The 13,168-nt window shown below is 46.3% G+C and overlaps 2 protein-coding genes across 2 annotated transcripts in view; one reads left to right on the forward strand and one right to left on the reverse strand.

The window, feature by feature from the left end:
• The window catches only part of fbxo41 (F-box protein 41), a 451,090-nt gene that overhangs the window by 392,394 nt on the left and 45,528 nt on the right, over positions 1 to 13,168 (reverse strand). The window lies entirely within an intron of this gene.
• rtknb (rhotekin b) overlaps positions 1 to 13,168 on the forward strand; it is a 177,418-nt gene that overhangs the window by 5,643 nt on the left and 158,607 nt on the right. The window contains exon 2 of the mRNA XM_080183009.1: positions 8,590 to 8,789. Within this exon, the coding sequence (XP_080039135.1) occupies positions 8,590 to 8,789 (200 nt within the window). The remainder of the gene's footprint in view (positions 1 to 8,589; positions 8,790 to 13,168) is intronic.

The following is a 13,168-nucleotide window of genomic DNA, read 5'->3' on the forward strand; positions in this document are numbered from 1 at the left end:
CAGAGCACTTAAGAAATTGGCCCTAGAAGTAGAGGATGCATTGGTGATCATTTTCCAGCATTCCATAGTCTCTGGTCAGTGTATAGAAGATAACACATGTAACCCCACTTTTTAAAAAGGAAGGAAAAATAAAATGGGAAACTATACACCAGTTAGTCTGACATCGGTCGTGGAGAAAGTGCTGGAGTCAATTATTAAGAATGCAATAGCTGAGCATTTGGAAAGCGGTGACAGGATTAGTCCAAGTCAGCACGGATTCACTAAAGGGAAATTGTGCTTGACAAATCTTCTGGAATTTTTTCAGGATGAGCAAGGCACTGATTATTCTTGGGCCAAGGGCACTAACCCAGAGGTTAGCAGGAGGTAAAGAAGGTAAATGGTATGTTGGCCTTCATTGCGAGAGATTTCGAGTACAGGAGCAGGGATGTGTTACAATTATACAGGGCTTGGTGAGGCCACACCTAGAGTATTGTGCGCAGATTTGGTCTCCATTTCTGAGGAAGGATGTTCTTGCTCTCAAGGGAGTGGAGTGAAGGTTTACCAGGCTGATTCCAGGGACTGCGGGACTGATGTATGAGGAGAGATTGATGAGGTTAGGATTGCTTTCGTTGGAGTTCATAGGTTGGGTCCATTGTTGTTTGTCATCCAGATCATTGATATCGGTGACAATGTGGTAAATTGGATCAGCAAATCTGCTGATGATACAAAGATTGGAGGTGTAGTGGACAGTGAGGAAGGTTTTCAAAGCTTGCAGAGGGATTTGGACCAACCAGAAAAATGGGCTGAAAAATGGCAAATGGAATTTAACGCAGATAAGTGTGAGGTATTGCACTTTGGAAGGACAAACCAAAGTAGAACGTACAGGGTAAATGGTAGGACTCTGAAGAGTGCAGTTGAACAGAGGGATCTGGGAATACAGGTACAGAATTCCCTAAAAGTGACGTCACAGATGGATAGGGTCATAAAGAGTGCTTTTGGTACATTGGCCTTTATAAATCGGAGTATCGAGTATAAAAGTTGGAGTGTTATTGGTAAGGTTGTATAAGGCATTGGTGAGGCTGAATTTAGAGTATTGTGTACAGTTTTGGTCACCTAGTTACAGGAAGGATGTAAATAAGGTTGAAAGAGTGCAGAGAAGGTTCACAAGGATGTTTCTGGGACTTGAGAAGCTGAGTTACAGAGAGATTGAATAGGTTAGGACTTTATTCCCTGGAGCATAGGAGAATGAGGGGAGATTTGATGGAGGTGTATAAGATTTTGATGGGTATAGATAGAGTGAATGCAAGCAGGCTTTTTCCACTGAGGCTAGAGGAGAAAAAAAAACCAGAGGGCATGGGTTAAGGGTGAAAGGAGAAAAGTTTAAAGGGAATATTAGGGGGGGTTTCTTCATGCGGAGAGTGTGGAATGAGCTGCCAGATAAAGTGGTAAATGCGGGGTCACTTTTAACATTTAAGAAAAACTTGGACGGGTTCATGGATGAGAGGGGTGTGGAGGGTCCAAGTGCAGGTCAGTGGGACTAGGCAAAAAATGGTTCAGCACAGACAAGAAGGGCCAAAAGGCCTGTTTCTGAGCTGGAATTTTCTATGGTTAATTTTCTATGGTTAATTTTCTAATCATAGAAAGCCTACAGTGCAAAAAGAGACCATTCAGCCCATCGAGTCTGCACCGACCACAATCCCACCCAGGCCCTACCCCCATTTCCCAACACATTTACCCTCTAACCTATGCATCTCAGGACACTAAGGGGCAAATTTAGCATGGTCAATCAACCTAACCCACACATCTTTGGACTGTGGGAGGAAACTGGAGGAAACCCACACAGACAGGAGGATAATGTACAAACTGCACATAGAAAGTGACCCAATCTGGGAATCGAACCCAGGTCACTGGAGCTGTGAAGCAGCAGTGCTCACCACTGTGCTACTGTGCTGCCCATGGTTCAGATGAATGAAGGAGGATCTCGTAGAGCCTTACAAAATTCTATCAGAACTAGACAGGGTAGATGCAGGGAGGATGTTCTCAATGATGGGGGAGTCCAGAACCAGGGGTCACAGTCTGAGAATTTGGGGTAGACCATTTTGGACAGAGGTGAGGAGACATTTCTTCAGCTGAAGAGTGGTGAGCCTGTGGAATTCATTAGCACAGGAAGTAATTGATGGAAAGCATTGAATGTATTCAAGAGGTGGCTGGATATACCACTTGGGGCAAATAGGGTCAAAGCTTTGGGGTAGAAAGCAGGATTAGGCTATTGAGTTGGACAATCGCGCCATGATCATAATGAATGGCTGAGCAGGATTGAAGGGCCAAATAACAACAAAGAAAATTCCAGCTCAGGAACAGGCCCTTCGGCCCCTCCAAGCCTGCACTGACCATGCTGCCCCCGACTGAACTAAACCCCCTCTCCTTCCGGGGACCGAATCCCTCTATTCCCATCCTATTCATGTACTTGTTAAGACATTGTATCCGCTTCCACTCCCTCCCCCGGCAGCGAGTTCCAGGCACCCACCACCCTCTGTGTAAAAAATCTGCCTCGTACATCTCCTTTAAACCTTGCCCCTCGCACCTTAAACCTGTGCCCCCAGTAATTGACTCTTCCACCCTGGGAAAAAGCTTCTGACTATCCACTCTGTCCATGCCTCTCATAATCTTGTAGATTTCTATCAGGTTTCCCCTCAACCTCCATCGCTCCAGTGAGAACAAACCAAGTTTCTCCAACCTCTCCTCATAGCTAATGCCCTCCATACCAGGCAACATCCTGGTAAATCTTTTCTGTACCCTCTCCGAAGCCTCCACATCCTTCTGGTAGTGTGGTGACCAGAATTGAACACTATATTCCAAGTATGGCCTAACTAATGTTGCAGCTTTATAGAGCATGACTTGCCAATTTTTAAACTCAGTGCCCCGGCCGATGAAGGCAAGCATGCCGTGTGCCTTCTTGACTACCTTCTCCACCTGCATTGCCACTTTCAGTGACCTGTGTACCTGTACACCCAGATCCCTCTGCCTATCAATACTCTTAAGGGTTCTGCCATTTACTGTATATTTCCTATCTGCATTAGACCTTCCAAAATGTATTACCTCACATTTGTCCAGATTAAACTCCATCTGCCATCTCTCCGCCCAAGTCTCCAACTGATCTATATCCTGCTCTATCCTCTGATGGTCCTCGTCGCTATCCGCAAATCCACCAAACTTTGTGTCACCCACAAACTTACTAATCAAACCAGTTACATTTTCCCCCAAATCATTTATATCTATTACAAACAGTAAAGGTCCCAGCACTGATCCCTGAGGAACACCACTTATCACAGCCCTCCATTCAGAAACGCACCCTTCCACTGCTACCCTCTGTTTCTGTGACCGTGTAAGAAGTCTCACAACACTAGGTTAAAGTCCAATAGGTTTATTTGGCCCCTTCGCCAGGTGAGTGGGAGTTCTGTTCACAAACAGGGCACAAACTCAATTTACAAAATAATGATTGGAATGTGACTCCTTACAGGTAATCAAGTCTTAAAGGTACAGACAATGTGAGTGGAGGGAGGGTTAAGCACAGGTTAAAGAGATGTGTATTGTCTCCAGACAGGACAGTTAGTGAGATGTTACAAGCCCAGGCAAGTCACGGGGGTTACAGATAGTGTGACATGAACCCAAGATCCCAAATGAGGCCATTCTCATACGTGTGGAACTTGCCTCTGCTCAGCGACTCTGCGCTGTCGTGTGTCATGAAGGCTGCCTTGGAGAACGCTTACCCGAAGGTCAGAGGCTGAATGCCTGTGACCACTGAAGTGTTCGCCAACAGGAAGGGAACAGTCTTTACTGGTGATTCTCGAGCGATGTTCATTCATCCATTGTCGTAGTGTCTGCATGGTCTCCCCAATGTACCATGCTTCGGGACATCCTTTCCTGCAGCGTAACAGGTAGGCAACGTTGGCCGAGTTGCAAGAGTATGTACCGTGTACCTGGTGGATGGTATTCTCACGTGTGATAATGGCATCCATGTCGATGATCCGGACCTTCATAGCACCCTCCGTGCTCTCATCCCATCTATTCTCCGCGTTGGAGATCTCTACTGCCACCCGAAGATACACAAGCCGAACGCACAAGCCACCCTATCGTATCGGGCAATGGGACCCTGTGCGAGAACCTCTCCGGCTATGTCGAGGGCATCCTGAAACCCATCGTACAAAGAACCCCCAGCTTTTGTCGTGACACTATGGACTTCCTACAGAAACTCAGCACACATGGAGCAGTTGAACCAGGAATGCTCCTGGTCACAATGGATGTCTTGGCGCTCTACACCAACATCCCCCACAATGATGGCATTGCTGCAACTGCCTCAGTACTCAATGCTGACAACTGCCAGTTTCCAGATGCAATTTTACAACTCATCCGCTTCATCCTGGACCACAATGTCTTCACCTTCAACAACCAGTTCTTCATCCAGACACACGGAACAGCCATGGGGACCAAATTCACACCTCAATATACCAACATCTTCATGCACAGGTTCGAACAAGACTTCTTCACCACACAGGACCTTCAACTGATGCTATACACGAGATACATCAATGACATTTTCTTCCTTTGGATTCACGGTGAACAATCACTGAAACAACTATATGATGACATCAACAAGTTCCACCCCACCATCAGACTCACCATGGACTACTCTCTGGAATCGGTTACATTCTTGGACACACGCATCTCCATTAAGGACGGTCACCTCAGCACCTCACTGTACCGCAAACCCACGGATAACCTCACGATGCTCCACTCCTCCAGCTTCCACCCGAAACATGTTAAAGAAGCCATTCCCTGTGGACAAACCCTCCGTATACACAGGATCTGCTCAGATGAGGAGGATCATGACAGACACCTCCAGACGCTGAAAGATGCCCTCATAAGAACAGGATATGACGCTCAACTCATCGATCGACAGTTCCAACGCACCACAGTGAAAAATCGCACCAACCTCCTCAGAAGACAAACATGGGACACAGTGGACAGAGTACCCTTTATCATCCAGTACTTCCCCGGAGCGGAGAAGCTACGACATCTTCTCCGGAGTCTTCAACATGTCATTGATGAAGACGAACATCTCGCCAGGGCCATCCCCACACCCCCACTTCTTACCTTCAAACAACCGCACAACCTCAAACAGACCATTGTTCACAGCAAACTACCCAGCCTTCAGGAGAACAGTGACCACAATACCACACAACCCTGCCACAGCAACCTCTGCAAGACATGCTGGATCATCGACACCGAAACCATCATCACACGTGAGAACACCATCCACCAGGTACACGGTAAATGCTCTTGCAACTCGGCCAACATTGTCTACCTGATACACTGCAAGAAAGGCTGTCCCAAAGCATGGTACATTGGGGAGACCATGCAGACGCTATGACAACAGATGAATGAACATCGCTCGACAATCACCAGGCAAGACTGTCCCCTTCCTGTTGGCGAACACTTCAGTGGTCACGGGCATTCAGCCTCTGACCTTCGGGTAAGCATTCTCCAAGGCGGCCTTCACGACACACGACAGCGCAGAGTCGCTGAGCAGAGACTAATAGCCAAGTTCTGCACACATGAGGACGGTCTCAACAGGGATCTTGGGTTCATGTCACACTATCTGTAACCCCCATGACTTGCCTGGTGGTGCAAAATCTCACTAACTGTCCTGTCTGGAGACAATACACATCTCTTTAACCTGTGCTTAACCCTCTCCCCACTCACACTGTCTGTACCTTTAAGACTTGATTACCTGCAAAGGCTCGCCTTCCAACCATTATTTTGTAAATTGAGTTTGTGTCTTTATATACCCTGTTTGTTAATAGAACTCCCACTCACCTGACGAAGAGGCAGCAAGTGCTCCAAAAGCTAGTGGCTTTTGCTACTAAATAAAGCTGTTGGACTTTAACCTGGTGTTGTGAGACTTCTTACTGTGTTTACCCCAGTCCAACGCCGGCATCTCTACCTCTTTGACTGAGTCAGTTTTGTATCCACCTTGCCAGATCACCTCTGATCCCGATTGACTTCACCTTCTGCACCAGTCTGTCATGAGGGACCTTGTCAAAGGCCTTACTGAAATCCATGTAGACAACATCCACTGCCCTACCCTCATCAATCATCTTCATCACTTCCTCAAAAAACTCAATCAAGTTAGTGAGACACGACCTCCCCTTTACAAAACTATATTGCTTCTCGCTAATATGTCCACTTATAAAGCTGCAACATAACTTGCCAATTTTTAACTCAATACCCCGGCCACTGAAGGCAAGCATGCTGTATGCCTTCTTGACTACCTTCTCCACCTGCGTTGCCACTTTCAGTGACCTGTGTACCTGTACACCCAGATCCCTCTGCCTATCAATACTCTTAAGGGTTCTGCCATTTACTGTATATTTCCTATCTGTATTAGACCTTCCAAAATACATTACCTCACATTTGTCCAGATTAAACTCCATCTGCCATCTCTCCGCCCAAGTCTCCAACTGCTCTATATCCTGCTGTATCCTCTGATGGTCCTCATCGCTATCCACAAATCCACCAACCTTTGTGTCTTCCTCAAACCAGTTACATTTTCCTCCAAATCGTATATATATATAAATATAGTTACAAACAGCAAAGGTGCCAGCACTGATCCCTGAGGAACACCAGCCCTCCATTCAGAAACGTAAATACCTCCCTCAATGTCAACAAAATTAAGGAGTTTGTCATCGACTTTAAGAAGTGTAGAGGAGAACATACTCCTGTCTATATCAACGCGGATGGAGTAGAAAGGGTCGAGAGCTTCAAGTTTTTAGGTGCCCTGGTCACCAACAACCTGTCCTGGTCCCCCCAATGCTGACACTATAGTTAAGAAAGCCCACCAATGTCTCTACTTTCTCAGAAGATTAAGGAAATTTAGCACGTCAGCTACGAGTTTCACCACCTTTTACTGATGTACCATAAAAAGTGTTCTTTCTGGTTGAACCACAGCTTGGTATGGGCTCCTGCTGTGCCCAAGACCACAAAGAACTATAAAAGGTTGTGAATGTAGTCCAATCCATCATGCAAACCAGCTTCCCATCCATTGACTCTGTCTATACCTCCAATTGCCTCAGAAAAGCAACCAGCGTAATTAAGGACACCACGCACCCTGGACATTCTGCCTTCCACCTTCTTCCATTGGGAAAAGGATATAAAAGTCTGAGGTCACGTATCCACTGACTTGAGAACAACTTTTTCCCTGCTGCCGTCAGACTTTTGAACGGATCTGTCTTGCATTAAGTTGATCTTTCTCTTCAATCTAGCTATGACTGTAACACTACATTCTGCACTCTCTTGTTTCCTTATCTATGAATGATATGTCTTGTCTGCATAGCGTGCAAGAAGCAATGCTTTTCACTGTATTGTTAATACATGTAAGAATAATAAACTAAATCAAAATCAAAAAATCATGGTTCCATTCCAATATGTTATGGACAAAGAAAGTGACAAGTTGCAGGAAAAGGTTTTGGATTGGGGGAAGAATAGATTTTAATTAGGCAGGATCTAGCCAAGATAGACTGGAACGAGTTACTTGTGGGGAAATCAAGAAGTGTAACAGAAATGAGAAAATATTTTCTCTGAGGGCTGAGAGAGTGTCTAGAACTATCTTCCTCAAGAAGCCAAGTCTTTGAATATTTCTAAGCAGAGCCAGATAAATTCTTGATTAACATGGTCTGATTGAACGGTGCATGAACTCAAAGGGCAGAGTGGCCTGCTCCTGCTTCCAGTTTGTATGTTCATAAACATTAATTCTGTTTCTCTTCACAAATACTGTCCAAATCACTGTGCATTTCCAGCAATTTAATTTTTATGTCATATTTTAAAATTGGCATCAGAACAAGAAGTCAAATGAGAAATTCCTTCAGAGAAATGTCGTTCTGATCTGGAATACATCTTCATGCAAGCATAATGGACTCAAATTCCACGGAGAGTTTCAAAGGCAATTGGACAAAATCTGGTGGGCTGATGAGGAGGAAGCTGGGATATGGGGTATGTTGCACAATGACCTCCATTCTACAATAGACACTTGATGATTTCAATGCTCGCTTACCAAGCTCTTTCACCAGAAGGCACTCTGACCATTTGTTTCCATTTAATTTCATGCAGAAAGTGGAGTCTGTTTGTTATGCACAGCTGTCCAGATCTCTCTGAGACACTTGGTAGCTTCTGATCACCCAGCTTGTTTTTCTCTCCCACCTTTCCACATTTTTGTTCTAATCCCTGATGTGATCACTGGAACAAAGGATATAGTTTATAAACAAGGAAACTCCCACATAGATGAGAAGATTTTTCTTTCTCTCAGAGGATTTAAATCTCTGGAATGTTCTTCCTCAGATTGCAATGGGGACAGGATCAATGGATATAGTTAAGACTTAACTAACAGATAAGTTAAGGTTTGTTGGTGTTGGCCACTATCAGATCAGCTATGATCTTATTAAATGGTGAAGCAGATTTGAGGGGCTGATTGCCTGCTCCTGCTCCATGTTCTTGTTATTTAATCTGGATTTCAGCAAAGCCTTTGATGAAGTCTCAATACTCCATGTTTTGCAGGACACTGACTTCCAGAAGAAAATTGACCATGAGATCCGAATGCGGGATGGAGCTTGCAAACTCCTGGCTGCTTGTACACAGAGGGAGCAAGCTCTGGAAGCAGCAAAGAGCCTTCTAACCTGCAACATTCGCATAATGGCCTACATGTCAGAGCTCCAAAGAATGAAGGAAGCTCAGGTCATGCAGCGGAAAGTCAGGAGGTAAGTAACTAACTTACACCAAAGGATGTTGATCAGAATTTTACCACCATCCCTGCCTCAGAATCGGGGTGGCAGTGTCTCACAGAATGGAACTCTCTGTTTGCCTCGCCTGAGTGAGGTCATAAAATATCAGCCGTTGTGTGGATTTGAGGAGTGAATTAAGAACATAAGAACATAAGAAATAGGAGCAGGAGTAGGCCAACTAGCCCTTCGAGCCTGCCCCGCCATTCAATAAGATCTTGGCTGATCTGTCGTGGCTCAGTTCCACTTTCCCGCCCTCTCCCCATAACCCTTAATCCCCTCGCTTATCAAAAACCCATCAACCCGAGTCTTAAAAATATTTAGCGAGGCACCCTCCACCACTTCAACGGGCAGAGAATTCCAGAGATTCACCACCCTTTGAGTGAAGAAGTTCCTCCTCAACTCCGTTCTAAACCGCTCCCCCTTTATCTTGAGGCTGTGCCCCCTAGTCCTACTGTCCTTTCTGAGCGGGAAGAGTCTCTCCACCTCTATCCTATCCATCCCATTCATCATCTTATACGTCTCAATGAGATCTCCCCTCATCCTTCTAAACTCTAACGAGTACAAGCCTAGTTTATTCAGCCTCTCCTCATAGCTCAACCCCCTCAACTCCGGCATCAGCCTAGTAAACCTCCTCTGCACTCCCTCCAAGGCCAAAATATCCTTGCGTAAGTGCGGCGACCAAAACTGCACACAGTACTCCAGCTGCAGCCTCACCAATGCCCTATACAGCCGCAGCAAGACCTCCCTACTTTTATATTCAATCCCCTTCGCCATGAAGGCCAGCATCCCATTCGCCTTCCTGACCACCTGCTGCACCTGCAAGCTGGGTTTTTGCGACTCATGCACAAGGACCCCGAGGTCCCTCTGCACCGTCGCATGCTGCAGTTTTTTGCCACGTAAGTAATAATCCTTCCTACCATTATTCCTACCAAAGTGGACCACCTCGCACTTGCTAACATTAAATTCCATTTGCCATTTCCTGGCCCATTCGCCCAGCCTATTTAGATCCTTCTGCAGACTCTCCACACCCTCCGCACAATTTGCCGTTCCCCCAATCTTGGTGTCATCAGCAAATTTCGACACCATACACTCGGTTCCCTCCTCCAGATCATCTATATAAATGGTAAATAGCTGAGGCCCCAGCACCGACCCCTGGGGCACTCCACTAGTCACCAACCGCCAATCCGAATAGCACCCTTTGACCCCCACTCTCTGCCTCCTATTTGACAACCAATCCTCTATCTACGCTAACACCCTACCCCCAACTCCATGCCCCCTGACCTTCTGTAATAACCTCTTGTGAGGTACCTTGTCAAATTCCAGAGATATCTCTTCCTGTGAAGGAAGGGGGTTGTATAAAGCTTTTCGTAGAATTCCTACAGCGCAGAGGAGGCCATTTGGCCCATCAGGCCTCCACCAATAACGGTCCTGCCCCAGGCCCTATCCCCACAACTACAAACATTTACCATGGCTAATCCATCTAACCTATACATCCCAGGACACTAAGGGGCAATCTGGCAAGGCCAATCAACCCAGCCCGCACATGATTGGACTGCGGGAGGAAACCGGAGCACACAGAAGAAACCCACAAAGGCATGGGGAGAATGTGCAGACTCCTCATAGACAGTGACCCAAGCTGGGAATCGAACCCAAGTCCCTGGAGCTGTGAGACAGCAGTGCTAACTGCTGTGCTACCATGCCATCTCTTGCTAAAAGGTGAGTGAAGAGAACATAAGAACTAGGAACAGGAGTGGGCCATCTGACCCCTCGATCCTGCTCCGCCATTCAATAAGACCATGGCTGATCTTTTCATGGACTCAGCTCCACTTACCCGCCCGCTCACCATAACCCTTAATTCCTTCACTGTTCAAAAATGTATCTATCCTTGCCTTAAAAACATTCAATGAGGGAGCCTCAACTGCTTCACTGGGCAGGGAATTCCACAGATTCACAACCCTTTGTGTGAAGAAGTTCCTCCTCAACTCAGTCCTAAATATAATATTAAGGGTAAGACTCTTGGCAGTGTTGAAGAGCAGAAGGATCTTGGGGTCCGGGTCCACAGGACTCTCAAATTGGCTTCGCAGGTGGAGGCTGTGGTCAAGAAGGCGTATGGTGTACTGGCCTTCATTAATCGAGGGATTGAGTTTAGGAGTCGGGAGGTAATGCCGCAACTTTATAAGACCCTTGTCAGACCCCACTTGGAGTACTGTGCGCAGTTCTGGTCGCCTCACTACAGGAAGGATGTGGAAGCTGCTGAGAGGGTGCAGAGGAGATTAACAAGGATGTTGCCTGGATTGGGGAGCATGCCTTATGAGGATAGGTTGAGAGAGCTTGGTCTTTTCTCCTTGGAGAGACGAAGGATGAAGGGTGACCTGATGGAGGTGTATAAGATGATGAGAGGTATTGATCGAGTGGATTCTCAGAGGCTTTCTCCTAGGGCTGAAATGGTTGCCACAAGAGGACACAGGTTTAGGGTGCTGGGGAGTAGGTAAAGAGGAGATGTCAGGGGTAAGTTTTTCACTCAGAGGGTGGTGGGTGTGTGGAATCGGCTGCCGGCAGTGGTGGTGGAGGCAGATTCGATAGGGTCTTTTAAGAGACTTTTGGATACGTACATGGGACTTAGTAAGATAGAGGGTTATAGGTAAGCCTAGTAGGTGGGGACATGTTAGGCGCAACTTGTGGGCCGAAGGGCCTGTTTGTGCTGTAGTTTTTCTGTGTTTTATGTTCTATGTTCGAAATCTATTTCCCATTATTTTGAGGCTATCCCCCCTAGTTCTAGTTTCACCCACCCAGTGGAAACAACTTCCCTGCTTCTATCTTATCGATTCCCTTCATAATCTTATATATTTCTATAAGATTTCCCCTCATTCTTCTGAATTCCAATGAGTATATCCCCAGTCTACTCAGTCTCTCCTCATAATCCAACCCTCTCAACTGCAGAATCAACCTAGTGAATCTCCTCTGCACCCCCAGTGCCAGTATATCCTTTCTCAAGTAAGGAGACCAAAACTGTACACAGTAACTCCAGGTGTGGCCTCACCAGCACCTTATACAGCTGCAACATAACCTCGCTGTTTTTAAACTCCATCCCTCTCGCAATGAAGGATAAAATTCCATTTACCTTCTTCATTACCTGCTGTATCTGCAAACCAACTCCTTGTGATTCCTGCACAAGGACACCCAGGTCCCTCTGCACAGCAGCTTGCTGCAATCTTTCACCATTTAAATAATAGTCCATTTTGCTGTTATTCCTACCAAATTGGGTGACCTCACATTTACCAACATTGTACTCAATCTGCCAGACCCTCACCCACTCACTGAGACTATCTATATCCCTTTGCAGACTTTGTGTCCTCTGCACACTTTGCCACCCATCTTAGTGTCATCTGTGAATTTTGACACACTGCACTTGGTCCCCAACTCCAAATCATGTAAGTAAATTATAAACATAAGAACACAATGCGCCTAGTTTGGGGGCGTTTAAGAGATTGGTGGATAGGTTTATGGACGAAAAGGGATTGGTTTAGATTAGTGGGTCAATGTTTTTTTTTAAAATAAGACTGGTCGGCGCAACATTGTGGGCCGAAGGGCCTGTTCCGCGCTGTAATGTTCTATGTTCTATGTTCTATAAGAAATAGGAGCAGGAGTAGGCCATCCAGCCCTTCGATCTTGCGCCGCCATTCAATAAGATCATGGCTGATCTGTCGTGACTCAGTTCCACTTTCCCGCTTTCTCCCCATAACCCTTAATTCCCCTGTCTATCAGAAACCTATTTACCCGTGACTTAAATATATTTAGCGAGGTAGCCTCAACCACTTCAACAGGCAGAGAATTCCAGAGATCCACCACCCTTTGACTGAAGAAGTTCCTCCTCAACTCTGATCTAAACTGCACCCCCCACCTTATCCTGAGGCTGTGCCCTCTAGTCCTGCTATCCTTTTTAAGCTGGAAGAATCTCTTAACCTCTATCCCTTTCATTATCTTATACATCTCTATAAGATCCCCCCTCATCCTTCTAAACTCCAACGAGTACAGACCCAGTCTATTTAGTCTCTCTTCATAGTCCAACCCCCTCATCTCCGGTATCAACCTAGTGAACCTCCTCTCCACTCCCTCCAAGGCCAAAATATCCTTGCGCAAGTGCAGCGACCAAAACTGCACACAGTACTCCAGCTGCGGCCTCACCAGTGCCCTGTACAGTTGCAGCAAGACCTCCCTGCTTTTATATTCTATCCCCCTCGCTATAAAGGCCAGCATCCCATTCGCCTTCCTGATCACCTGCTGCACCTGCAGACTGGGTTTTTGCGACTCGTGCACAAGGACCCCCAGGTCCCTCTGCACCGTAGCATGCTGCA

The sequence above is a fragment of the Carcharhinus amblyrhynchos genome, unplaced genomic scaffold, assembly GCF_965287045.1.
Source record: "Carcharhinus amblyrhynchos unplaced genomic scaffold, sCarAmb.v2.hapA chromosome_115, whole genome shotgun sequence".
Lineage (NCBI taxonomy): Eukaryota > Metazoa > Chordata > Chondrichthyes > Carcharhiniformes > Carcharhinidae > Carcharhinus > Carcharhinus amblyrhynchos.